This window comes from Parambassis ranga, chromosome 9 (assembly GCF_900634625.1).
Source record: "Parambassis ranga chromosome 9, fParRan2.1, whole genome shotgun sequence".
NCBI lineage: Eukaryota > Metazoa > Chordata > Actinopteri > Ambassidae > Parambassis > Parambassis ranga.
This window is the reverse complement of record NC_041030.1, coordinates 195,688-221,382: the sequence shown is the minus strand read 5'-3', so window position 1 is coordinate 221,382 and position 25,695 is coordinate 195,688. Positions and strand designations below refer to the sequence as shown.

At 41.9% G+C, this 25,695-nt stretch overlaps 1 protein-coding gene across 2 annotated transcripts; it reads right to left on the bottom strand.

Moving 5' to 3' along the window:
* Window positions 1-1,111: 1,111 nt before the first annotated feature.
* On the bottom strand, window positions 1,112-22,798 carry ptar1 (protein prenyltransferase alpha subunit repeat containing 1). Of its 2 annotated transcripts, none has more exons than XM_028414834.1 (7): window positions 22,693-22,798; window positions 11,042-11,211; window positions 10,394-10,482; window positions 8,350-8,454; window positions 8,003-8,243; window positions 4,042-4,394; window positions 1,112-2,266 (listed from the first exon to the last, which is right to left on the bottom strand). In XM_028414834.1, the coding sequence occupies exons 2-7, from the start codon at window positions 11,096-11,098 to the stop codon at window positions 1,891-1,893; spliced, it is 1,221 nt and encodes a 406-aa protein (XP_028270635.1). In that variant the 5' UTR covers window positions 11,099-11,211; window positions 22,693-22,798; the 3' UTR covers window positions 1,112-1,890. The 2 variants fall into 2 exon arrangements, with proteins under 2 accessions (XP_028270635.1, XP_028270634.1); XM_028414833.1 differs by having other exon boundaries at window positions 10,394-10,460; window positions 22,693-22,792.
* Between the last annotated feature and the right edge of the window lie 2,897 nt (window positions 22,799-25,695).

Below are 25,695 nucleotides of genomic sequence, written 5' to 3'. Positions count from 1 at the left end.
TCTAATAATGGTAATGGTAGCAGAAACACTGACCTGATTCTTAAATATGTTGAATGTTGGATAAATAGGCTATGTATTTTATGCTCATCTGGTATTTCCAGAGTGTTAAAAGTAGAAAAAACCTTAATGTGAACCGAACCGAACCGAAAACCGTGACCTCAGAACCGTGATATGAACTGAACCATGGATTTGGTGAACCGCTCCACCCCTAGTATGTATGTCTGTTGCTGCTACCTACTCAAAGCACTTGTAAACAAGTTATGGATTAGGTGTCTTGTCCAGGGACACATTGTATGTAATAAACTAAAATAATAATATATTACACTCTCTCCACACTATGCTAACCAGCTACAGGAGCTCGTTTAGCAACAGACTCCAACGATGCACCACCGAGAGACACAGGAAGTCATTCCTGCCTGTTGCATCAAACTACTGAACACTGAACTGTAACAGTCTCTCAGACACTGTACATTCATACTGTTATATTCACATCATGCTCTATGTAAAGGTTTTTATACAGTATTAAATATATTCTTTTTTTTAGATCTAACTCATGGATTTATATGCTAACTAGGCATTTAGATATTTATTATATATTTTAATGCCACCTTTTATTCTTGTCTGTAACGAAAAACAATTTCCCCTCGGATATAAATAAAGGAATTCTGATTCTGAAGTTTTACACCTTTATTACACAGCAAAGTTAAATTCCTCAATTTTGATTGGTCAATCACAGCATTCTGTGGTGAATTACTTCTGAAGAACAGTTATGCTATGCAGAACTGACTGTTGCTATGAATGATATCCAGGGAAGGTGTTCAGTAAAATCTGTTATATCAACATTTTTACTTACTATGATTTATTTCTTAGCAATGTAATGAGCAGAATAATGTGCAGCAACTCAGTCATTATAGCAAATGTAAGCAATTTAAGATGATCAAGGCCTACATAACCCTTTCAAGGTTACATTATGACAGGCCTGTGGTCTCATTACCCCTTTAATAACAGATGAATTAATTACAGCAGTGGCAGCACGTAGCACCAGTAAATAACAGGGGAACTGACCTCTGCTCATGTATTTAGTGTTTTGAGCTAGCAAAAGGAATTCTTGCATGTTTGCTATTTGCATTGCTATCGTTTTTGTTATTGACAAACTTTTTAGCAACAAGCTCTTTGGCTTTCTGTTCTTTCAAAGATCAAGAAAAAAAAAACATAAATGACATTGCCATCAGGGTTTCTGCCTCACAAGGAAAATCCAAATAAATAGGAATCTGGCTGTGCTTAGAACTTGCTATTACAAGTAAATATAAGAATTAACTGAAGTGTGTCAGATAGATATCAAAGCTAATAATAATCAGTTCAATCCAAATGTTGCAAAACATTGTGATGCAAAATCGAATAATCTCCTCTACATTTTTTTCCTCAGCAGTTGACCTTAATAATTGTGTAGTGCACAATTTTCAATTTAAATAACTTTTTAGTATTTTTAGTGAGTATATGTAAATCCTGTCTCCAGTCACATTGTCCTTCCTTCTGGCGCAGTTCAATTGTTTAAGTAACTTTAGATTAAAATATTAGGCTGGCAATACAAACGAGAAAATTTGACCTGAGGCTTTGACATGTGAAATAACAGACATAATAAACCAACATAGGCAGATTTTATTTTTGAAGGGGTACTGGCTTAGAAGATGCTTTAGAAAATCTAGATGTTTATATTTTTTAGGAAGATCCTCACATCCTAACCTAAATAGGCTGTCCCATGACTGGTTTCTAAAGTCATCGCTGCATTCAAATTACTAATTTAAGTCAGCACTACATGTAGGTAAGCTGATCTTAAATCTTAGTCTAAAGGCAACTTGTGTTGAGAAAGGATGGGGCTACTGTTCTCTCTCAACCCTGTAGGCCAATGACAGTGCCTAACCACTTCTTGTATGCCAGGGCGAAGCGTCTCTGCTCATAGTTACAGCAACTCTCCAGAATAATGCTAACAAAGCTGTGCTCAGAGGGTAGGGAGGGAGGGCAGGATGGCAGGACACCTCTCTTCAGTCGCTTGCTGTCATGTGGGTCGGGTAACAACCCAGTGTCTACCTCCATAGGTTCACTAGCATGTGTCTTGCAGTTGACGCTCTCCCCCTGGCCTACAGAGCTCTGAACCAGCATTCCTGGGTTACCATCACTGACGTCAACTGGGACATTTTCTCCTTTGCTGTGGCAATTATGCTGATGCTCCGTCCTCCACTGGTGCCATAAGAAAAAGATGTGCCGTCTGTGAGGGATGGAAACATTGATTCAGTTTACTGAAAGTAAGTATTTTCCTTTCAATTTGGGGGTTCTGATATTTGATTATTTTTGTGTGTAATATTACTTTGGATGCCAGAATTGCTGACATGCAATGGAACAGCAGATTACACAGTGATCAAGACATCAGCTCAGAATTTCTAACTACTTTCTACTTCTAAATGCTAATTATGTAAACAAATGCTCTAAATTCAATCTATTGATATGTACAGTATGTAACATGCTGCTGCCAAAGCTAGGGACAACTACAATGTCTCTATTTCTGCCTGCCACCCTGCAGGCATGCTCCCTTTGAGCCACTTAACCCAGTATTGGTTCTGTAGGATTTTCCAGTAGAAAACTTTATTTCCTGATGTGGGTGTGGGAAGTTTAAGGTACTGTGTTATGTGTTTGACTGTAATAGTTGTTCATGACTGTTGGATGTATACATGAATGACGCAACCGCGGAGCATGTGCAGTTGTAGTGCAGCTATAGCAACTATTGTGTTTGTAGTGTAGCCATAGCAACACTTGTTGCTTTGAAGTGCAGCTATAGCGACAGTTTGTTTATTATTTCTGATTGCCCGTCGGTACTTTTGAAATGTATTGTTACATTTAAAATGTTAGCCGTTAATAACGGTTTGTTTGTGTGTTTTATTGCAGGTTTACAACATAATAGTTCTGACAGTTTCTAACAGTTCACCTAACAGAAACTAAAAGTTTCTGAAAGCTCGTAATAGTTCAGCTGAAAGTTAGTTCAGCTGACAGTTCATGTAGTATGTGTGGTAGCTAGCTAGCAAACTAATGAGCCAGCGCACCAGCATTAAGATTGAAGAACATTATCAAAACACAGCACGCAGTATCCTCAGTTCTCTTGTCTCTGGGCCCGCAGCATTCAGCTGTTTGCACAGTTTATTAAAATGGCCCAAACACTTCTGTTGTTTAAAGATCTTGTATTAAAGGTAAGAGCTCTCACCTTCGATCGTTCACACTACTACATATACACACAAACACACACTGACGCAGGCGATCGGGAGAGTGGGCCATCGGTGTAATTAATGATCTTTGAAGAAGGATAGGTTTGATAGAAGAAGGAGGATAGATGATAGAAACATGTTTGAAAGGCACACTTGCTTCTGGTTGCTGGTCCATGCTGCAAAACTGAACCACTTCCAAACTGCCTTATTTTGGGGCGAGCTCTTCTCTGCCGGCTGCCAGGTTGTTTAAGTGGGTCTAATGGTGAATCAATCATTTTGTCTTTTATCTTTAGTAATGATGACTCATCTGGTAAATATTAGGATCTTTCGCCCTTTATGACAAAACAGTAACAATCCCAGTTTTTTTTGCTGTCTCTCTGATGAGATTATTATTTATATTTTTTTTAACATAACGATGGCCTCCATCTCTTCCTTAGACAACCCTTTAGACCTCATTTGATAGATGTTCCAGTGAAAATACAAGTCTAACTGCCTTGCTTCAACCTCATGAGAAAATTGGTATAATTCCACAATGGTTAATGTCATATGTTTGTCAGGAAAATGATTTTAGGACTTGAGTCTTGGCTTTGCTCATTTTGAGTGTTTCACTTCAAACTAATTTCAATGTAGAGAATGGTCTAATATAAAAAAATGTATCATTGTTCCAGTGTTTATTTAAAGCCGATATAAGTAATTGATGATGCATCACAGTATGATGCCTATTTTGCTTCACCTATTTGTTTTCAAAATAAGCCTAATAAGAAATTGTGAAATGACAAGTTTTTACCTGTGACTCCAAAGTGTTTCATGTCCAGGGAAGGACTGAATCAGGTCTGAGCACAATTCCATCTCCTGGAGGAAGAGTTGGAGGACTGTGGGAAGGCTGAACTGCCTTTCTTCTTCACTGGCTGTATCGGCTCCTGACAGCTCCCCATTTCTTTCAGTACAGCTGTGTTGGTGAAGACTGCTGTTGGAAACTGTGCTGGACTGCTGCTGGGCTAACCAGGTAGTAGAAGCTGAAGCCCGACAGAGCTCAGTGATCAGTTCATTGAGCAGAAATTGGCGGTAGTGGAAGCCACTATGGTCAGATACGTGCATGGACACCCACAGACGCATTGATGATAGCTCATCATGGAAAACCTACGAGAAAACATTGGTTGTATTAATAGCAAGTGTGGTCTATTTGAACAAAAATACTGTCAAGTGAACCATACCGAACGATATTTCTTAGCCAAAGGTTTCTTCCAAACACATTCAGATCACACAGTCACATATCTCACTCCCTACTCACTATATGGGGGTTAAATGTTGGGCACTATATAGTAAGTTCATCTGGAAAACATTTTAGGACACCATTTCATTTTCTTTCACCTTAATTTACATCATTGCTGTAAATAACCATGCTGTCAAATATACATGCCAATCTTCCCACAGAACAGATTTTTTTTTTTAAACGGTAACACATATCATCTTGAGTTTGTCGTTTCCAAAAAAAAAATGTCAACTTGCCAACACTCTCAGTCACACTCTAAAGTCACACTAGGTGACTTTACAAACCCTCTTGGTGACTTTTTTTTGTCAAAAGTGACTAGCAACAAATCTAACAAGTTTTTCTAGGGTTCTTCGAGACTTTCTGGTGTTTTGGAGACGTGAACACATAATGCCATTTGGTTCTATGAACAATCAAGTAATAATTGAGCAAATTAAAAAGGAAATAAAAAGATGCATAGAAGAAAATGCTACAGATGAAACACCCACCTACCCTTTGGGACACATTTAAAGGCCATAATAAGAGGAAAATTAATAGCTATAACATCAAATCAAAACAAGCTAAAACAAGCGGCTTATCTCAATTAATAGCATGCAGCTGATACAGAATGCAGCAGCTAGAGTTCTGAGAGGAATCAGCAAAAAGTATATCTCTCCTGTTTTAGCTTCTCATCACTGGCTTGTCAGAACAGACATTAAAATTCTCCTCCTTACATATAAGGCTGTACATGGCCTAGCACCACTATACCTTCAGGATAACAGATATATATATTCTTAATAAAACACATGTCAGAGAGTGCAGGTTTACTTGTAGTTCCTTGGATTCATAAAAGTACAATGTGAGGACGAGCCTTTAGCCATCAGGCACCGCTACTATAGAACCAGTTACCAATCCGGATCTGAGAAACAGACCACCTCCACCTTTAAGACTAGACTTAAAACCTTTCCGTTTAGTAAAGCGTATAGTTAGCCTAGGGCTGATAGGTATATATACAGTCACATGTTGATATGGCCTCAGCCACAGGTATAACGGGTATCGGGGATAACGGGGATAAATTCTTAACTTTTAGCATAGCTATGCTGTTATGCTGTTGGCCTACACTGTCGGGGGACACAAACTCCTGACATCAAGGCTCTCCTTAAAGTGAAGAGAGCCTTCAAGTCAGGAAACAGGGAGGAGCTAAGGACTGTGCAAAAGGAAAAGAGGCGGAGGATCAGAGAGGGGAAGAACATCTACAGGAGGAAACTGGAGGCTCAGCTGCAGGACAACATCATCAGTGGTGTCTGGAAGGGCCTGAAGAACATGGCTACAAGGGGAACAACCTCCTGCCGACGGGGGACCAGAAGTGGGTCAATGACCTGAACCTCTACAGATTTGATCAGCCATTCAGCCCTCCCCCAGTCATGTCCCTCCAGCAGCACTCACTACTGCCTGCACCTACGGTGGACTGCACCCCCACTCCCTCCCCCTATGTCTCACACCACTCAACTGAGTAACACAGTCACTGCACCTTCTGTCCAGTGCCCAACCCCCACACAGCCCCCTTGCACCAGTCTGACCATCCCAAGGTATCAAGACGAGGAAAGCTACAGGCCCGGACAGCATCAGTGCTAGGCTCCTGAAGCCCTGTGCTGAACAGCTGTGTGTGATCTTTGAACATATGTTCAACCTAAGCCTGAGGTTGGCAAAAGGTACCACTACTGTGGAAAACATCATGTGTGGTGCCAGTGCCAAAGATCTCTCACCCTAAGGACCTCAACAGCTACAGACCAGTGGCACTGACGTCCCATCTGATGAAGACCCTGGAGAGGCTGGTTCTTTCCCACCTGCGTCCCCTGGTGAGCTCATCGATGGACGTCCTGCAGTTTGCCTATCAGCCTGGCATTGGAGTGGATGATGCTGTCATTTACCTCCTGCAAAGGTCTCTTTCTCACCTGGAGAAAGCTGGGAGCACTGTGAGGATCATGTTCTTTGATTTCTCCAGTGCGTCCAACACCATCCAGCCCGCTCTTCTGGGTGACAAACAGGTGCAGTCAGGAGTGGACCACCACCTCACATCATGGATCTTGGACTACTTAACAAATAGACCACAGTTTGTGAGGGCACAGGGCTGTGTGTCTGACGTGGTCATATGCAGCACGGGAGCCCCACAAGGAACTGTTCTTGTTGCCTTTCTTTTTACACTCCTCACTGCAGATTTCTGTCACCTCTCACCCAGCTGTCATCTATAGAAGTTCTCTGATGACTGTGCAGTGGTCGGCCTCATCACAGATGAGGATGACAGAAAGTACAGAGGACTCATTCATGGACTCACTCATTCATGGCAGACTGGTGCCACAGAAACCGTCTCTAGATCAACGTGGGAAAAACCAAGGAGCTGGTGGTGGATTTCCGTAGGCACAACTACTCCTGCCCTACACCAGTGATCATTCAGGGACTGGACATTGAGAGAGTGGATTTTTATAAGTACCTGGGTGTTCATCTGAACAAGAAACTGGACTGGTCTGACAACACAGCTGCATTCTACAAAAAGGGCCAGAGCAGACTCCACCTCCTGAGGGGACTCAGGTCCTTTGGAGTACAGGGACCACTCCTGAGGACTTTTTATGACACTGTGGTGGCATCTGGCATCTTTTATGCAGTGGTCTGCTGGAGCAGCAGCACCTTGGCAGCAGACAGGAAGAGACTGAACAGACTGATTAAGAAAGCCAGCTTTGTGCTGGGGAGCCCACTTGATCCTGTGGGAGGAGGTGGGAGATCGGAGGATGATGGCTAAGCTATCCTCTCTGATGGAGAACACCATCCACCCCATGCACAGCACTGTCACATCACTGAGCAGCTCCTTCAGTGACAGGCTGCTCCATCCACGCTGTGTGAAGGAGCGCTATCGCAGGCCCTTCCTACCTGCTGCTGACTGTACAATCAGGCCTCAACCTCAAGGTTAGGTTTTAACTTTCAAATTGCACACTTTTGTTTTTTTGTAGTTATATTTAATATTTCTATTTGCTGTAAATAATGTCTATGCTGTTTATTTTTACCGTTATAGATATATGTTCAATATGCTGAGTGCCTGTATATTGCTGCTGCAATAGCAAATTTTTCCCAAGCTTTGTTTTTATTAGTACAGCTATTAGTGCCTGTTTGGCTTGTTTTAAGCATTTCATTGCTCAGATGACCCCGCTGTTAATACTGTGCATATGACAAAGACATACTTGTTAGGTCAATTGGTCACTCTAAATTGCCCGTAGGTGTGAGTGTGAGGGTGAATGGTTGTCTGTCTCTATGTTGCCCTGCGATGGACTCTACCCCGCCTCTCACCCGTAGTTAACTAGGTTAGGCTCCAGCCCCCCCATGACCCTGCACTGCAGGACGAAGCGGGTTAAAGGAGAATGGATGGAGGTCTGCACTTCAATTGCAGTGTTTTCATTTCAAATGTAACCAATCTAATTTTTTGACCACATTTATGCAGAAACCTTACCTTGATGTTGCCCTTGGCCATGTGCTGCAACACCCAAACACGGTGGGACCAGGCATTGTAGTTACTGGGATAGCGGCTTGCAGCATCAGAACACACGTTCATCTCCTGGTGAAGTGTCCTGGCTAGATGATCACTGAGCTGTTGGCTTCTTACTGCATTAGCCTGCTCTCTTTCACCTTGTTCATTCTTTTTGTGGTTCGCATCAGAAAACGTGTGCAGGATCTGCTGTAGCACCCAGCGTCTGTAGAATGACAACTGCATGGTTAGAAGTTCGTTAACTTCTGTTTAAAACAGGTGCTTCATTTAGAACAGCAGAAACTACAGCAACTACAGCAGTTAAGACTTACCTGTGTATCCACGTTTCTGGGCTTTTGGGGAATTTGGTAAGGGCCAGCTTGCCCAGATAAAGATCCTTTTCCGGGTTAAGAACTCCATTCTGCAGCAACTCTTTCCTGCAAAAATATACAACTGGTATACACAGGAGACTTATGACATTGGTCAATATTACACATCACTATCACGTTACTATCCTCCTCCTGAAATTGAGACACCCCATGTCTGCTCAAAAAATAAAGAGAACACTTAGACCCCTTTTACACATAGCCGGGTATTTTGAAAAACTAATATTTTCTTCCCTCCGTTTTCCAAAATAACATTGTGCACACATCATCGTTTAAATGTTTCCGTTTACATTAACCCGCATAAATACGCCCCCAAGAGCGATCCCGACTATGCTGAGCCTGTGAATGGCAGTGTAGGAAGAAGGAGAAAGCCAATCGGAAGCCTCATCACTGAGCCTCGTCTGGCTCTTTGAGTCAAAAGTTGTTCTAAAGTTGCTGAACCTCGAGACCTAACATGTCCCTGCTCCTCTACATTGTAAGAGGAGCTGTATTTGCAAATGCAAACATGTAAACAGCGCTTACACCAACAGAAATGCAAATGCTACCCGGAATGCTTCCATTACTAGACTACAGCCTACTCTGGCAGCTGTACTACACAAAAAAGGTCACACGAACTGATGCGCAGGCTGCCGCTTTTCTCCGTTTTTGTCAGTTCACATTGAAACGCGAATACAGCGTTTTCCAAAATCTCCACTTTTGCTGGAGTTTTTAGAAATTCGAGTTTTTAGAGATTCGTTTTCAGAGGCGAAAACTCTGTTTGTGTAAATGAAAAGCACAAACGAAGGGAAAAGTCTCAGTTTTTCAAAATACAGCACAGTGTCCAGAGCATGGAGGAGATACCAGGAGACCGGCCTATACACCAGGAGACATGAAGGGGGCCTTAGAAGGGCAACAACTCAGCAGCGGGGCCACTACCAACTCCTCTGTGCAAGGAGGAGCACTGCCAGAGCCCTGCAAAATGACCTCCAGCAGGCCACTAATATGCATGATTCTGCTCAAACTGTGAGAAAAAGACTCCACGAGGGTGGTATGAGAGCCAAACATCAACAAGTAGGGCTTGACCCTTAGAGCCAACACTGTGCAGGGCAATTGGCATTTGCAGAGAACACTAAGATTGGCAGATTTACCACTCTTCATGGATGAGAGAAGGATCACACTGAGCATGTGACAGACATCACATGCCGCACAGCCCTCCATGTGCTAGCCAGAGGTACCTTGACTCCCATTAGGTACCAGGATGTGATCTTCAGACCAATTGTAAGACCATATGCTGGTCCAGTGGGCCCTGGGTTCCTTCTGATGCTTGACAATGCTAGGCCTCATGTGGCTGAAGTGTGTCAGCAGTTCCTGCATGATGAAGGCATTGAAGGATGCTATGGACCTAATCCAATTCACCATTCCATCCACCAATGCCACGTTGCAGCACAAACTGTCCAGGAGTTGACTGATCCTTTTATCCAGTTTTGGGAGAAAATCCCTCAGGACAACATCCGCCACACACACTACTGACCCTCATTTTGACTTGTCTTGAGGAATTTCCAATCAAGTTGGATCAGCCTGTAATGTGACTCTCCACTTTTATTTTGAGTGTGGTTCCAAATCCAGACCTCCATGGGATAACAAGTTTGATTTACATTGATCATTTTTATGTTATTTTGTTCTCAACATATTCCACTATGTAATGAATGAAGATTTTCGACTAGAATATTTCATTCATTGAGATCTAGGATGTATTTTACTGTTCTCTTTATTTTTTGAGCAGTGTATATGGCCTGAATAACATGGCATGTCTGTGAATGTGACCAGCTGGTACCATCAGAACACAGTTTTGGTGACCAATGATTAAAAAAAAGTGCCAGCTGCAAATCGAGACAAAATGGTCAGCAAATGCTTAAAATTTGTTACCCTCTCAAAAAGGAGAAAACAATTACTTTATTATATTTGTGTTCAACAAACATTGTTAATAATAATAATTGTAGCTTGACTTTACCTGATATTCCATGCAGTGGTGAAGTCAGGATTAAGCAACAGGAGAGTGCAGGTGATGTCCACTAAAGCTAAGAGACATACAAACACAAACTAATAATTGGTAAAGCAATGCTACAGTGTGATACAGTATCAACAACATCAGTAAAAACGGAGGGAATTCATGTGCATCGTTTAATGTTGTGAAATGATCTAAACTAAAATGAACTGAATTCTGGTTCTGATTCAGATTGTACTGTTCTATAGTGAAGAATAGGGTAAAATTCCACTAATCCTTTGTGGGTGACTAATCATTCATTAAACCAAAACCTTTAGTTGCCGTTATTGCCGCACAGGATCACAGATAATACAAAAGGCAAAGGTACAGTACAGTGCTTCTGGTGTTTACATATATACAATTTCCTAGCATTTTTATTTATAAATAGGTGACAAAGTGAAATATTCCTGTTTTCATTTTTTTTTTAAATTGGGTTTTCTTTTTCTCTTTATTACTTTTAGGACATGAAAATCTGAGTCAGATCTGATATTTTCAATATTCTATATGTTCTATATTTTATATTTGGAAAGTTATACAGGGTTTACTTTCAGGGCAGCATTGTAACAACAACACTCAGCCTATTGTAATGATTTTGTAAAAGTAGATTAGAGTTACCTTGTCTGTCCACCCAATGTTTGCGCTGACGGTAGAGTAGCAACTTGTTGTGGACATATGGCAGCAGAAATTTGACACACCAGCTCTCGATACCCAGTTTATTCTCCGCCAACACAATGGGGCTGCGGTTGTAGCGAGCCTCTGGACATGGAATTACACCAATCTCATCACTAAGGGAACAGACAGTAAGAAGGAACAACATATGCAGTCATTCCACCTACAAATCAAAACTGGTGTGCACCGTCAACATAGCTTGGGTTATTTGACCAAAATATGAACGTAAACCTGTTATTTTTTTTTTTTTTCAAAAGTTGTCAATTGATATATGGAAATATTCAATTACAAATAAGGGAATACTTAAATATTTACCCCCTTCAAGCACAAGCTAAGTCCAGATTTAACATGAGTCTGTACAAGAACAGTCTCTTTATCTCACAAAGCTTTGACTGGCTAAAGTAACAGTTGTCCCCCATCTCGAATGCTGGTGGAAGTTTTTAAAGCTGGATCCATACTCCGCAAGACAAAGACATTTTTCCCCCCTGCAGACGTTACGCCCACAAAATGACGTCATTTTTTGTCTCTGACCGCCCGCTGATCCGCACTCCTGTGCACAGGGTCCGGGCCGAACTTTGTCTTTCAAGGCTGTGCGGCAACCATGCTGTGATTGGTCGGAATTTATTGTGGGCGTGATGAAAGTGGAGAAGCGCAAGAGCCTCTCCAGGTACACTCAACAAAAATATAAACGCAACACTTTTGTTTTTGCTCCCATGTTTCATGAGATGGACTTGAAGATCTAAACTTCATTCCAGATACACAATATTACCATTCCTCTCAAACATTGTTCACAAATCTGTCTAAATGTGTGATAGTGAGCACTTCTGCTTTGCTGAGATAATCCATCCCACCTCACAGGTGTGCCACATCAAGATGGTGATCTGACATCATGATTAGTGCACAGGTGTACCTTAAACTGCCCACAATAAAAGGCCACCCTGAAATGTGCATTTTGTTTCTGCTTTATTGGCGGTCTGGGGACTCAGAACCAGTCAGTATCTGGTGTGACCACCATTTGCCTCATGCAGTGCAACACATCTTCTTCGCATAGAGTTTATCAGATTGTCTATTGTGGCCTGTGGAATGTTGGTCCACTCCTCTTCAATGGCTGTGCGAAGTTGCTGGATATTAGTGGGAACTGGTGCACGCTGTCATATACACCGGTCAAGCACATCCCAAACATGTTCAATGGGTGACATGTCCGGTGAGTATGCTGGCCATGCAAGAACTGGGACATTTTCAGCTTCCAAGAATTGTGTACAGATCCTTGCAACATGGGGCCGTGCATTATCTTGCTGAAACATGAGGTGATGTTCATGGATGTATGGCACAACAATGGGCCTCAGGATCTCATCACGGTATCTCTGTGCATTCAAAATGCCATCAATAAAATGCACCTGTGTTCTTCGTCCATAACAGATGCCTGCCCATACCATGACCCCACCACCACCATGGGCCACTCGATCCACAACATTGACATCAGCAAAGCACTCACCCACATGACGCCACACACGCTGTCTGCCATCTGCCCTGAACAATGTAAACCGAGATTCATCCGTGAAGAGAACACCTCTCCAACGTGCTAGACGCCATCGAATGTGAGCATTTGCCCACTCAAGTCTGTTACGGCGACGATCTGGAGTCAGGTTAAGACCCCGATGAGGACGACGAGCATGCAGTTGAGCTTCCCTGAGACGGTTTCTGACAGTTTGTGCAGAAATTGTTTGGTTATGCAAACCAATTGTTTCAGCAGCTGTCTGAGTGGCTGGTCTCAGACGATCTCGGAGGTGAACCTGCTGGATGTGGAGGTCCTGGGCTGGTGTGGTTACTCGTGGTCTGCGGTTGTGAGGCCGGTTGGATGTACTGCCATATTCTCTGAAACGCCTTTGGAGACGGCTTATGGTGGAGAAATGAACATTCAATGCACGAGCAACAGAGCTGGTTGACATTCCTGCTGTCAGCATGCCAATTGCACGCTCCCTCAATGCTTGTGGCATCTGTGGCATTTTGCTGTGAGACAAAACTGCACATTTCAGGGTGGCCTTTTATTGTGGGCAGTTTGAGGTACACCTGTGCACTAATCATGATGTCAGATCAGCATCTTGATGTGGCACACCTGTGAGGTGGGATGGATTATCTCAGCAAATCAGAAGTGCTCACTATCACACATTTAGACAGATTTGTGAACAATGTTTGAGAGGAATGGTAATATTGTGTATCTGGAATGAAGTTTAGATCTTCAAGTCCATCTCATGAAACATGGGAGCAAAAACAAAAGTGTTGCGTTTATATTTTTGTTGAGTGTATATAGGTAGGTGTATAAACAGCACTGATTCAACAGATTTAGATAAGACCATACCGGTTTTGCATGATGAGCAATAAAAGAAAGAAAGAAAGGCAAGTAAGGGTGATTTGTCACCAATAACTCCAGACAGCCATTCACACATACCAGATGGTGACTGTTACCATTCTATATACTCCTACATACCCGGGCATAATAGGCTCGTTAACAATGTCTGTATATCTTTGCTATTGTTACTTTTAATGTCGCATCTTCACAGCTCATCACCGGACAATTTGAAGTATCGCAGGCACATTGGAACACAGTAGATGTGCAGATGTGGTCATAAAGGCACAAACACTGAATCTTTGCTGTTGTTACTTTTAATGTCGCATTTTCACAACTCATCGCCGGACATCTCACGCTGTTGCAGGCACCCTCTCTGTATAATGCCCTCTTGCCATGGCACACGTCCTTGTGGTGTGTTAAAAAACTCAGTAAAGTCTTTCCTTATAGTTTAGTGGGCGGGCCGTATGAGGAGTTCTGCACACACGCGTCTCGCGGAGTATGGTACCTCAGTGTGGAAAAGACCTTTTTTTTGTATCTCTTACCACCCGTGGAGTGCGTTCTCCGCTCTTTGTCTCGCAGAGTATGGAACAGCCTTAACTCATTCAGTGGGTCAACCTCACGTCTCCCTTTTGCAGAGTCACTCAGCAGTTTGTGATACTGGCCAGCTTTACGCGTATATGCACATGCTGGAGTCCTTGAATTTTTATAATACTCTAGTAACTGAACTCTAGGGGATGTTCAGTGGCTTGTTTTGTATCCATGCCATAACTTAAACTCCTAATATATATTTATTTGTGTTCTTTGTTCTTATGGGGTACTATAATTGTAACTAGGAGTACTTATTTAGCAGTGATTATAGATAACTTGAAATATCAAATTTTTTAACAAACCTGTCTTAATGAAAGGCTGGTATGTCCACTTTACTGTCCATGAATTTCTGCCTTGTGCTAATTGTTGCATTATCAGAGCTGCTAGAGTTGGAGTGAGATTCTGTAGGATGTGACAATTCTTTCCCCCCATGCAGCCACAAATGCGTTGTACTCATGTTGTGCCATGCATTCTGGCAGTTTGTGGGGCCAAAACCCATTGATACGGCCTACTGGAGATGGACATTATTGGTTATATTCTGTGAAGCAAAGACAGCTGAAGGTCTACCCCAGTGCAACATCTTATTCCGAGTCATGTTCATCTGATCATGACCAATGTGACCCAACGACTGTGTATGGACCACAATATAGCCTTATTAAATTAGGATGTTGCGTTTCAGATTTAACCAAGGTATTGACATTGTGATTACAATCAATGGCATTCAACCAATTCTTCACTGAAAACTAACCTACGTATATATATTGTTATTTATTGCATTCTTAAGAGCAAGATTAGTTATAAATAAAATGCTTTAAACATCAGCCTTTACAATGGATTATAAAGACATGAACAACATAACTAAAAATTACAGATCTTAAGATTTGTGGGCAATGTTACCAGTTCTAAGTGCTAAAAAGATAAAGCCTAACACTGAATAAACAATGATGACTTTATGTTTTGAGCATTCACAACGTTAACGGTAAGGTAAGGTGGTCTCCTGCTGCTTGTTTATGACAGCTTAGTTTACATTCACAACACGAAATCAAGTTCACACGCAGAAGCACACACAAACTTCTTTCAAGATTTAAAGTTTTAAGAGAGTTAGTGCCTCATATTTTCTGCTTGGTTTCCACTAGAAACTTTCCACCGCGGTTGTCTCCTTGCAGCTCTTCTCCTTTGTCTCAGGACTGATCCAATGGGACTGATTGGATATGCAGTGAATACTAGAGTGGGTTAGAGTACCATGTACCGTCGCGGAGTTTGCAAAGGAACGAACTAGGCCCAAATTTGATTTTTTTTTAGGCGTAGGAAATGGACGTGCGGCGTGAGTGCATGTGAAGACAGGCAAAAGCGTGTGTCACATAGGCCTGTGGTGATAAGCAATAAATCAATTAGTTGCACGATAACTTTAAATGGGCTCGATAAGATTTTTGGACACGAAAAATTACATTTGCATGCTCGTTTGTTTTCCTCTCTCTCTCTCCCTGCCAAAGAGACTGGATGACAAAAGGCGTCACTCCGGTGCGTCGTAGTGTATAAGGTGTGCAAAGTCCGGCCGTCGGATTTTATATGGCCCGCAGCTTCTGTCTTAAAATGTGTCAAATCAACAGGTAGTTCTTGTCAGCTCGCTGTCTGCGTCGCAACGGTACGTCACAGTCAGGGCTCTAGAGTGCGACCATTTTGGGCGCACATGCGACCTAATTTCTCAAAGGTGCAACCAAAAAATATCAGAGGTCGCACTGGTACGACCAGCTGTAAGAGGGAGATACGTTCTCCGCGACTCTCAAAAGTCTCCAGCAACAGACACACATCAGGCCCATATCGTGGTCTAAACCAATCAGAGACGGTGAAGGGCGGGACCTCCGTGTGTGTGTCTTTGAAAACGTGTCTGCTGCGGTCAGCTGAGACCGAACATTCAGAGAAGAACGCGGACATATGCTGCGCAGAGCTGATGCTGTGTGATAAAGCTTGTTCCATACTGCACGAGAACAGAGAGATATGAACAAAGTTCGTTTCAGCCCGGACTTTTTAAAGCGTGTGTGCAGAACTCATACGACCCTCTCACTGCAGCGCGCACACACACAGACAGACAGGTATTAAAGACGTTTCGCTGCAGAAACCGCAGTTTAGGTGAACATACAGCGGAGGAGCAGGATTTGTTGCTACTATGCAGGTTTTGCTAATTTGCTGTTTACCTGAATGACGGGTGATAACGAGCCGGTCATGTTCAGGGAGGGGGCGTGATGTGCTCGCAGCATCATAACAGACTGAACAACAGGTCTGACGGACAGTGTTATCTGACCTGTGTGGTTCATCCATGAAGGCCGAGTCACTGACTGACAGCAGTCAGCTGGTTTAAGGAGTTATAGTACATGGTTACATGATGAACACCCATTTAAAAAGTATTGTTATTATCCTGCTATAGCAGAGCATTGTCTGCCAGTATGATATCTGCATACAGCAGCTAAATCTGTAACAGAATGAAAAGTCTGTCAGCTGGAGCTCAGCTTTAGAAAGAGAGGAGACAGAGGAGAAACTGAGGAAGAGAGGAAGAGGTGAGGAAGATGAGGAGAGATACTGTAGCTGCAATAGAAACGTGTTGAAGAAAACTAAACATATATCTCAATCACAACTATTAAATAAATAAAGGTGTATATGATTTTAATCATTTTTAATTCCCATTGCCAGATAGATAAGTGAGGAGCGACAGCCAGAAAATACAGAGAGAAAGCTAACAGGGAACTGAAGAGTGCTGTAACTTTGAATCTTCATTATGGATTTCTGACAGGCAGACCTGTTAGCTGGTTTGTCCATAATTTGAATGAGTACTATCGGTACATGTATTTATTATTTTTATTTACCTGTGTTCATTAAACAAGGTCCAAAGTCAGTTTAGGATGATATGTTATTATTAAGCCCATATTTCCTAGACATCAATTTTTGGACCTCAGTATTTCTAAAACTTTGGCTACAGCCCTGCGAGGCCGTCAGGTAAACAGTAGATGTAGCTGCAGATGATGAGAGAAGATGAAAAGAACTTCTGCGTTAGGATAGGTGTCAAGTTAAGGCCTGATCCATAAAATATATGGACAGCAATTAAAAAACAAACTGCTGTGTGATGTGTGATGCGGTGCACCTAACTTTTGTGCCGGTGCACCCAAGAAAAAAAGGTTAGGCGCACCGGTGCAACCAGTGCAAAAAGTTAGTCTAGAGCCCTGACAGTGCTGCTGGGCTTGGACGCTGGTTACAGCAACACAGAGTGTAAAGGTGCACAGCCCCGACAACACTTCGACACAATTCACCACAAGACTACACATGCTTATGACTTTCTATCAGAGAGAATCCATGTTGTGCGAGTGAAGTTCTCTGCCTTCTTACTGGCGGCACTAGCGGCAGCACCACCCATTAGTTGTCTTGCCCAGTCCTCTTGTAAGCATAAATACAGTAGGATTATAATTCACGTCGGTGTTAATGACACCCGGCTTCGCCAGTCAGAGGTCACTAAAGTTAATATTGAGTCGGTGTGTAATTTAGCTAAAACCATGTGGGACTCCATAGCGTTCTCTGGTCCCCTCCCAAATCTGACCAGTGATGACATGTTTAGCCGCATGTCCCCGCTCCGTCGCTGGCTGTCATGGTGGTGTCCAGAAAACAACGTGGCCTTTATAGATAACTGGGAAACTTTCTGGGGGAAACCTGGCCTTATTAGGAGAGATGGCATCCATCCCACCCAGGGTGGTGCAGCTCTGATTTCTAGCAACATAGCCCAGTTTATTAGACCAACCTGACAACCCAGGGTCGAGGCCAGGAGGCAGAGTCGCTGTCCTACACACCTCTCTGCTGCTTCTGGAGGACTGCCGCCCTCAGTTAGAAACACATTGACTACAACTACACATAGAAACACTAAGCTTAATAATGTTATTGAAGTGGTGACGGTCACACGTCCTCCCACAGTTCATCAAGCACACAAGTTAAGATATATTAATAATAATAACCTCATAAAAATACACACTAACACACACAAACACATAGAACAAGGTAACAGAACACTCAGGTGTGGATTGTTTAACATACGATCCCTACACTCTAAGTCGCTCTTAGTTAATGATCTAATTATTGATCATCACACTGATATATTTTGTCTCACTGAGACTTGGTTACAGGATGAAGAATATTTTGCTTTAAATGAATCAACTCCATCTTGTTATATTAACTGTCATGTTCCTAGAGTTACAGGTCGCTGAGGAGGAGTGGCAGCAATCTACCGCTCCAGTCTTCAGATGAATCCTAAACCTAAGTCTACTCATACTTCTTTTGAGAGTCTCACTCTCAGCCTGGCTCACGGAAGCTGGAAGAAGTCAGAATTTGTTTTACTCGTCGTAGTGTATCGTCCACCTGCATGGTCTCAAAATCCTGTTCTTTCAGATCACTCATTAATAACCTTTGACTTCTCTCTTTCAGACCTACCAGCACCTAAGGAAAAGGTCTACTACAGCAGATGTCTGTCTGAAGACGCCGTAAAGCAGTTTAGGACAGCAATCCTACCAGTACTCCCCACAGTCCCAAGTACTGACTTAAATATTACCAACTTAAATATTACTCCTGCAGAGCTGGACCGCTTTGTCAACAACACTGCAGACACACTACACTCAGTCTTAAACAGGATTGCTCCACTGAAGAAGAAGAAAACTACAAACCAGAAGAGGCTAGCTCCGTGGTACAACTCAAATATCCGATCACTGAAACGGATTACACAAACACAAGACTGGACTACTGCAACTCTTTATTGTCAGGATGTCCACATTACTCCATCAACAGTCTGCAGCTGATCCAGAACGCAGCAGCTAGAGTTCTGACAGGAAGCAGCCAAAGGGATCATATCTCTCCTGTCCTAGCGTCTCTTCACTGGCTCCCAGTGGACTCAAGAATACACTTCAAGATCACCCTCTAATCTTCTCCTTTTCTCTCCTTAGTCTGGCTCACACTGGTCTCAAGACCTTCACGCAGACCTGCAGTCCGGCCCGTGAAGTCTCTCTTGCTCTACGTTGTCGGGGGGCACAAACACGATCCTCTGAGCAGTTTCCCCCTCACCCTCTGACCTCTCCTCTACTCTCTGGGTAATATCGTCTCATAATCTGCGTTTATTGTCTTCCTCGTAGTTCTGTGCCTCTCTCTCTCTCTCTCTCTCTCTCTCTCTCTCTGCAGGACTGGTTCCCCCTTAAGCTGACGGGTCCTGCTCAAGGTTTCTTCCTCTTAAAGGGAGTTTTTCCTTGCCACAGTGCTCTTAGGGGGGTTCCTGTGAAGCGCTTTGAGACAATGTCTGATTGTAATATGCGCTATATAAATAAAACTGAATTGAATTGAATCTTGTGCCATCTCTGCTATCAGTTTATTTTATGTGGTTTCTGTCTACATGGTGGCGTTTTTAAAATTCACTGCAGCTGTCTGCGCACAGCGGCCTGATACGCATACACACACGCAAACGCGTGCGCACACCAACACACATGCAGACACACGTGCGCACATACAGGTGAGCCCACTCCTACCAGCAGGTAGAGAGTGCGTGTTGTTTTGCTCTCTGTTGCTTATGACATGCTAGTTGGATTGACTTAACTCCACTGACTATGCTCAGATAAGCTATGGTAATAATAATAATATTAATATCAACATTATTATTAATAATAATAATAATGTTAATGATTGGGGGCCTTTCCAGTGTTAAATGTTCTTTAAAAATTAAAGTTTATCGATCTTTGAAAGGGTGTACTTGCATTATATGTAGGCCTGTCGCGATAAACAATAAATTAATTAATTGCACGATAAATTAAATGGGTTCGATACGTTTTTCGGCCGCAATAAATTACATTTGCAGGCTTGTTTGTTTTCCTCTCTCTCTCGCTGCCAGAGAGACTGGATGACAAAAGGCGTCACTCCGGTGCGTCGTAGCGTATAAAGTGTGCAAAGTCCGGCCGTCGGACTTTATATGGCCCACGGCTTCCATCTTAAAATGTGTCAGATCAACAGGTACCGGTAGTTCTTATTTTTTTAACTCATTGTGTAACGTTTACGGGATGTTCTGAGCAGACCACTGTCAGCTCGCTGTCTGCGTCGCCAAGGTGCATCACAGTGTTGCAGGACTTGGACGCTGGTTACAGCAACACAGAGGGCTGTGAAGCTGCACAACACCCATCATCAACACACATCACCACGACACTAAACATGCTTATGTACACAACGTGCTATCAGAGACAGTCCGCGTTGTACGAGTAAAGTTCTCTGCCTTCTTACTGGTAGCACTCGCTGCAGCGCCAACCATTAGTTCTCATGCCCAGTCCTTTTGTGCCATCTCTGCTATGAGTTTCTTTTATGTATTTCTGTCTACATGGTGGCGTTTTTAAAATTCACTAGAGCAGTTCTGAGTAATAGCAGGAAAATGGACCACATCACACCGGTCCTCAAATCACTGCACTGGCTTCCTGTGAGTCAAAGGATACATTTCAAAACTTTACTCCTGGTCTAGCACTACAAAGCACTGAATGATCTTGGACCAAAATATATCCTGGACTTATTGGTTCCCTATGAACCATCCAGACGCCTGAGATCATCAGGGACAGGCCTGCTGTGTGGACCCAGGGTCAGAACCAAACAGAGTGAAGCAGGATTCAGTTGTTCTGCCCCTCACCCATGGAACAGCCTTCCTGAACACCTGAGGTCTGCTGCAGTGTTCTAATTTCTTGACTGCACTCTTCTCATTTAATCATCCTGATTTTATTTGATGTTTTTTACGATTTTATTGTTTTTATGATTTTAATTTTCTTCTTAATTTAATGTTTTAAAATGTTTTTATTCTGTGATTTCATCTTATGTAAAGCACTCTGAATTGCCTTGTGTATGAATGGTGCTATATAAATAAAGCTTGCCTTGCCTTGCCTGTCTGCGCACAGCGGCCCGATGCGCATACACACACGCAAACGCGTGCACCCACAAACACATGTGCGTACAGGTGAGCCCACTCCCACCAGCAGGTAGAGTGCGGGTTGTTTGCTCTCTGTTGCTCATGACGTACTAGTTGGTTTGACTTAACTCCATTGACTATAAATTATTATAATAATAATAATGTTGATGATTGAGGGCCTTTCCAGTGTTAAATGTTCTTTAGAAATTAAAGTTTATTGATCTTTGAAAAGGTGTACTTGCATTGTATGTCGTTATCATTATATTAGTTGAACATTGTCTAAAACGACAATATTATCGCTTATTGCAATAATTTCTCTTTGTAATTAATCGCCCAGCAAAATGTGTTATCGTGACAGGCCTAGTGTCACACGGCGAAAGCATGTGAGTTGGCAGCCCTGCATTATGCTGATATACTGGTATACTAAGAGACACTGCAAGATGAAGAAGACACTAGCTGAGGGCTTTAGCATGAACTTACTTCACTTAATTTTACATTATATATTTTTGAATGGACAGTTATTTTGACACGATTTTTTTGTTTTTTTAAAATTGTATACTACAATATACTAACAATACATTATACTGCAAAAATCATTTATAAGTTCTCAGCAGTGACATGTCACAGGCAGACCTTGTGTCATGCACCTCCTCAGAGCAGACAATACACATACACAGTAATTTTATCATATAGTCTGTAAAATCACGATTAATTTTTTAAAACAGCTTAAATTTTCAATTTTTTTCGGGCTCTGACCAGTTCAGTGGAATTTTGATCAAATGTAACTAAAACATGGCAAAATGTAAACCTTTAAAATGAAAAATACTTTATTCCTACAAAAAATGTGAAATCTGTCTTCCATTTTATCTGTATAAGATTGAGGTAACATTTAAATACCCAACACCATACTGTTCCAAATATAAGGGTTTGGATTAGCATTACACCACAAAACAAGTCTTGGCTAGTTCACACTCTCTAACTCCAGGAATAAGCTGCTGTCTTTTCAGTGCTATGTGATCAGCCTAAAAATATACCCATATCACATGGATCAGATAGGCAATGCAGATCAATACCCTGTGTTTTTTTGACATGCCAACATCCATCTCTGTCAAAAAAAAGGCACGAAATCAGATTTCAAGAATATGCTGTTATTTAAATATGTTCCCAGTTTTCCCCTCTATGAGATGGACTGCCTAAGAGTTAAGTCAACTTTAAGCAAAGTCAACTTACCTACATTGGAAACAACACCGTAATCAAACAGAAATTTGTATCTGTGAAGATGGAACCACGACCTATTTTACAACGGACAAATAGCAAAATAGTGCTAAAGAACGTTTGTGACTTAAACATTAGAAATGTAAGATCGTAAAAGCAGTGCATGCCTGGTGCAGGGTACCGCTAATTAAAACTAGCCAAATGAATCGCACCTTTATGAGCCGATGTCACTGACCCGCACAGAAATGTGTCAATTTTATTGTCTACAGACATAAATGCAACAAATCTTACTTCTAGGTCATTCAGCACACACAAACAAACAGATAAGCTAGCTGCCTAAGGTGTCTCTGGACCACACTGGTTCCAGATATTAGACCGAGCCCGCAGCTAAAAATGTGGCTCTAACTGTTGCTTGGCCTGGAATCACTGGCCAGCTGACGAAGACACAGCTGCACTGGATCTTGTGTGCTCACAGCCAGCTGTACTCACATGTTAGGGTTCCTTTTCAATGCGTTGGTAATATCTTTCACAACTCTCTGGACCAACACGTCCACCTCTTCGTCCGACTCCGCCATTTTTAAGGCACAGACTGACGTCACACTGACAATAAAACTCTTTCCGGTTTAAATAAATAGATACGGAAGCCGGGACAGACCACTGCTCAACCTACACGGTCTCCAAGCTAACTAACAATTTTAGCTGCCTTAAAGCCACTTAGTAAAGTAGCTACTAAAAGTAGATGCCATTCCTGCATTCTGGTGGATTTTAACAGGTTGTTACACAACTGTTTTACCTACAGAAGTAAACGCTTAACAGATTCAATAAAAACTTCATATTTATTTTGCAACCATAATTTTACCACAAAAAGTATATTTCTGCTGTACTGTATTCCTAATTACACCATCAGCTGGACTGTTAAAATTTCAGAGAAAAATCTACACAAACTGATCAGATTAAACAGACTAGAAACACAAAGCCTCCAAAAATCAGCCCCCTTCTCTCATTTACAGAGACAAAGATGGGGACTAATAAACTAATGACGACACAAGCTTGTAACAGTAACAGCACACTTCAGTCACATTTATTTTCTTATATAAAAAAAACATGTAACCCTCTGATATAAGATTCAGATTTGCTTTATTAATCCCCCTGGGGAAATTAAGTTGTAGTAGCAGCATTTTAGAGAATAAATACAACAGACACAAGCAAAAACTCTTATATACACATACACACACATGGCAGCAACAAAGAGAGAATATACACATACACACACATAGAAGCAGATCAAAGAGCACAGAGCTCTGACAGTCACAGAGGAGTTATAGAGTCTGATGGCGGACGGCGGGAATGACTTCCTGTACCGTTCCTTAGAGCAGCGATGCAGCAGAAGTCTGTTGCTAAAGCTGCTTCTCAGTATGTCCACAGTGTTGTGTAGAGGGTGGGAGGGATTGTCCATGATTGTCAGCAGTTTAGCCAGCACTCTTTCCCTCGCCACCTCCTCCAGGCTGGCAAGCTTAAAGCCAACAACAGATTCCGCCTTTTTAATGATTTTGTCCAGTCTGCTGGTGTCCTTTGCTTTAATGCAAACCGTCTGTTCCTTTCCTGATGATTCTCTTCCACTTCCAGCTCATCTACAACTTGCATACAGAGCATAGGTTACGTCTGCTGTGTGTTCATTGAATGTGTGCTTGCTAATTCCAGACAGCTGTATGAGCACAAAGTAGGCCGCCTTTGACTCGTTTATACAATAGTCTTTAGCAGTTTTTCCTCAAACTGTGGGCTGTGGACCACTATTGGGCCGTGGACAGGTTACAACCAGGCCAAAAAGGAAAGATACAGCCTCCTGTGGGCAGGCTCAAAGACAAAAAAAGAGCAAAACCGTTACTGCTCTGTTGCTGCTTGACAGTCCACCATTTCTCCTCTCGATTTCCACACTGTAAACTTGAACATGTTTCAATTCAAAAAAATGAAAGGGCTGCCATAAAATATTAAGTTAGGAGAAAAAACAAAATGTTTTTCAACATCAGCTTATGTTATCTTGATTAAACATCCCTTGTTAGGAAAACCTTGTTGTTTGATTTGAATTTGTTTGTTGATATAACTCTTACTGAAACTAGCAAATCTATTCCTTCAGTCAGTAGTGTGAATCTTTGCTTTTAGTTTGAAAATTATGGAATTGTTGAGTGAACACCTCCATGGAGATTGCTGAACAAATCTATTTCAGGCCAATTTAATTTTTTTACAGTCTAAGTGGTTATCAACATGACTTTTCAGCACTGGCGACGACTGAGGGAGCAGAAGCAGCTACAAAGTGATGCTGTGGTGGCCACATTTCTTCTGGACAGGTAAGATGGGATAAGATAAGATAATCCTTTATTAGTCCCCCGCAGGGGAAATTCACAGTGTTACAGCAGGAACAGCACACATAAGAAGAAAAAAATATAGAAAATAGATAAATAGAAATGAACACAAGGTGAATGAATGCTTAATTAAATAACAGAATAAAGTGAATTCAGTACTGAACTGTTATTGCACATTATGATTCGATATGGTGAAAAATCACAATTTACATGATAAAAAAAGCACATGACCACATCAGACACACAGCCCTGTGCCCTCACAAACTGTTGTCAAGTAGTCCAGTATCCATGATGTGAGGTGGTGGTCCACCCCTGCTGCACCAGTTTGTCCCCCCAGGACAGGTAGGCTGATCATGTGTGAGTTTTTGTTCTTACAATATTTGATTATTTTTCATCACTGCATAGCATGTTAAACCAGCATTCAGTTACTTACTAACATGATGCTAACAGGCTCTGGTCGGCAGCTTTCTGCATTTTGAAGCAGGTTTTATTCCATTTACTGACCCTGCTGCTGTTATTGTTCAGTTTTACTAGTGCACCCTTTATGTCTTGCTGTGATTACTGTACATTATGTAACTGTGATATTCTCTTCACAGCTCTGTGATCTTATAATGACCAGATACTGCACCTGACCTGTTGACCTGCATCAACCAGTCTTCACCTGCCTGAGGACAGCATGTGATAATAATTTCTAAGTTCTATTGTATATATGTAATGTATTTTATTTAATTCTAAATACAGTAAACTGTTGCCAGCATATCTGGTTTTCATTTTTTGTGCAGCATTTTAAAATTACAAATGTAAAACATCTAATATTTAATGCAATAGACCACAAACACATTTAAATTTTTCAGTGAACAGATATTTATTTCCATGTATAGCACCAAACATGTTAGAACCTGAAGAAATAACAGGTCAGCTCTAGGTGTGGGACGCCTTCCTGCTATACAGGCCTGTGTGTGTCAGCATGAGGATTGCACCAGTCACCAGGTTGTTCACAACATCGTCGTTCTAGATCAGATGTAAGACTTGGTTCAGATGGGTCTGCTCCAGGCTCAGGATTTGACTTCTGACCTGTCAATCAGTAAATAATAAACATTTATATATTGTCAACAAACAGAGCTTTACTGTC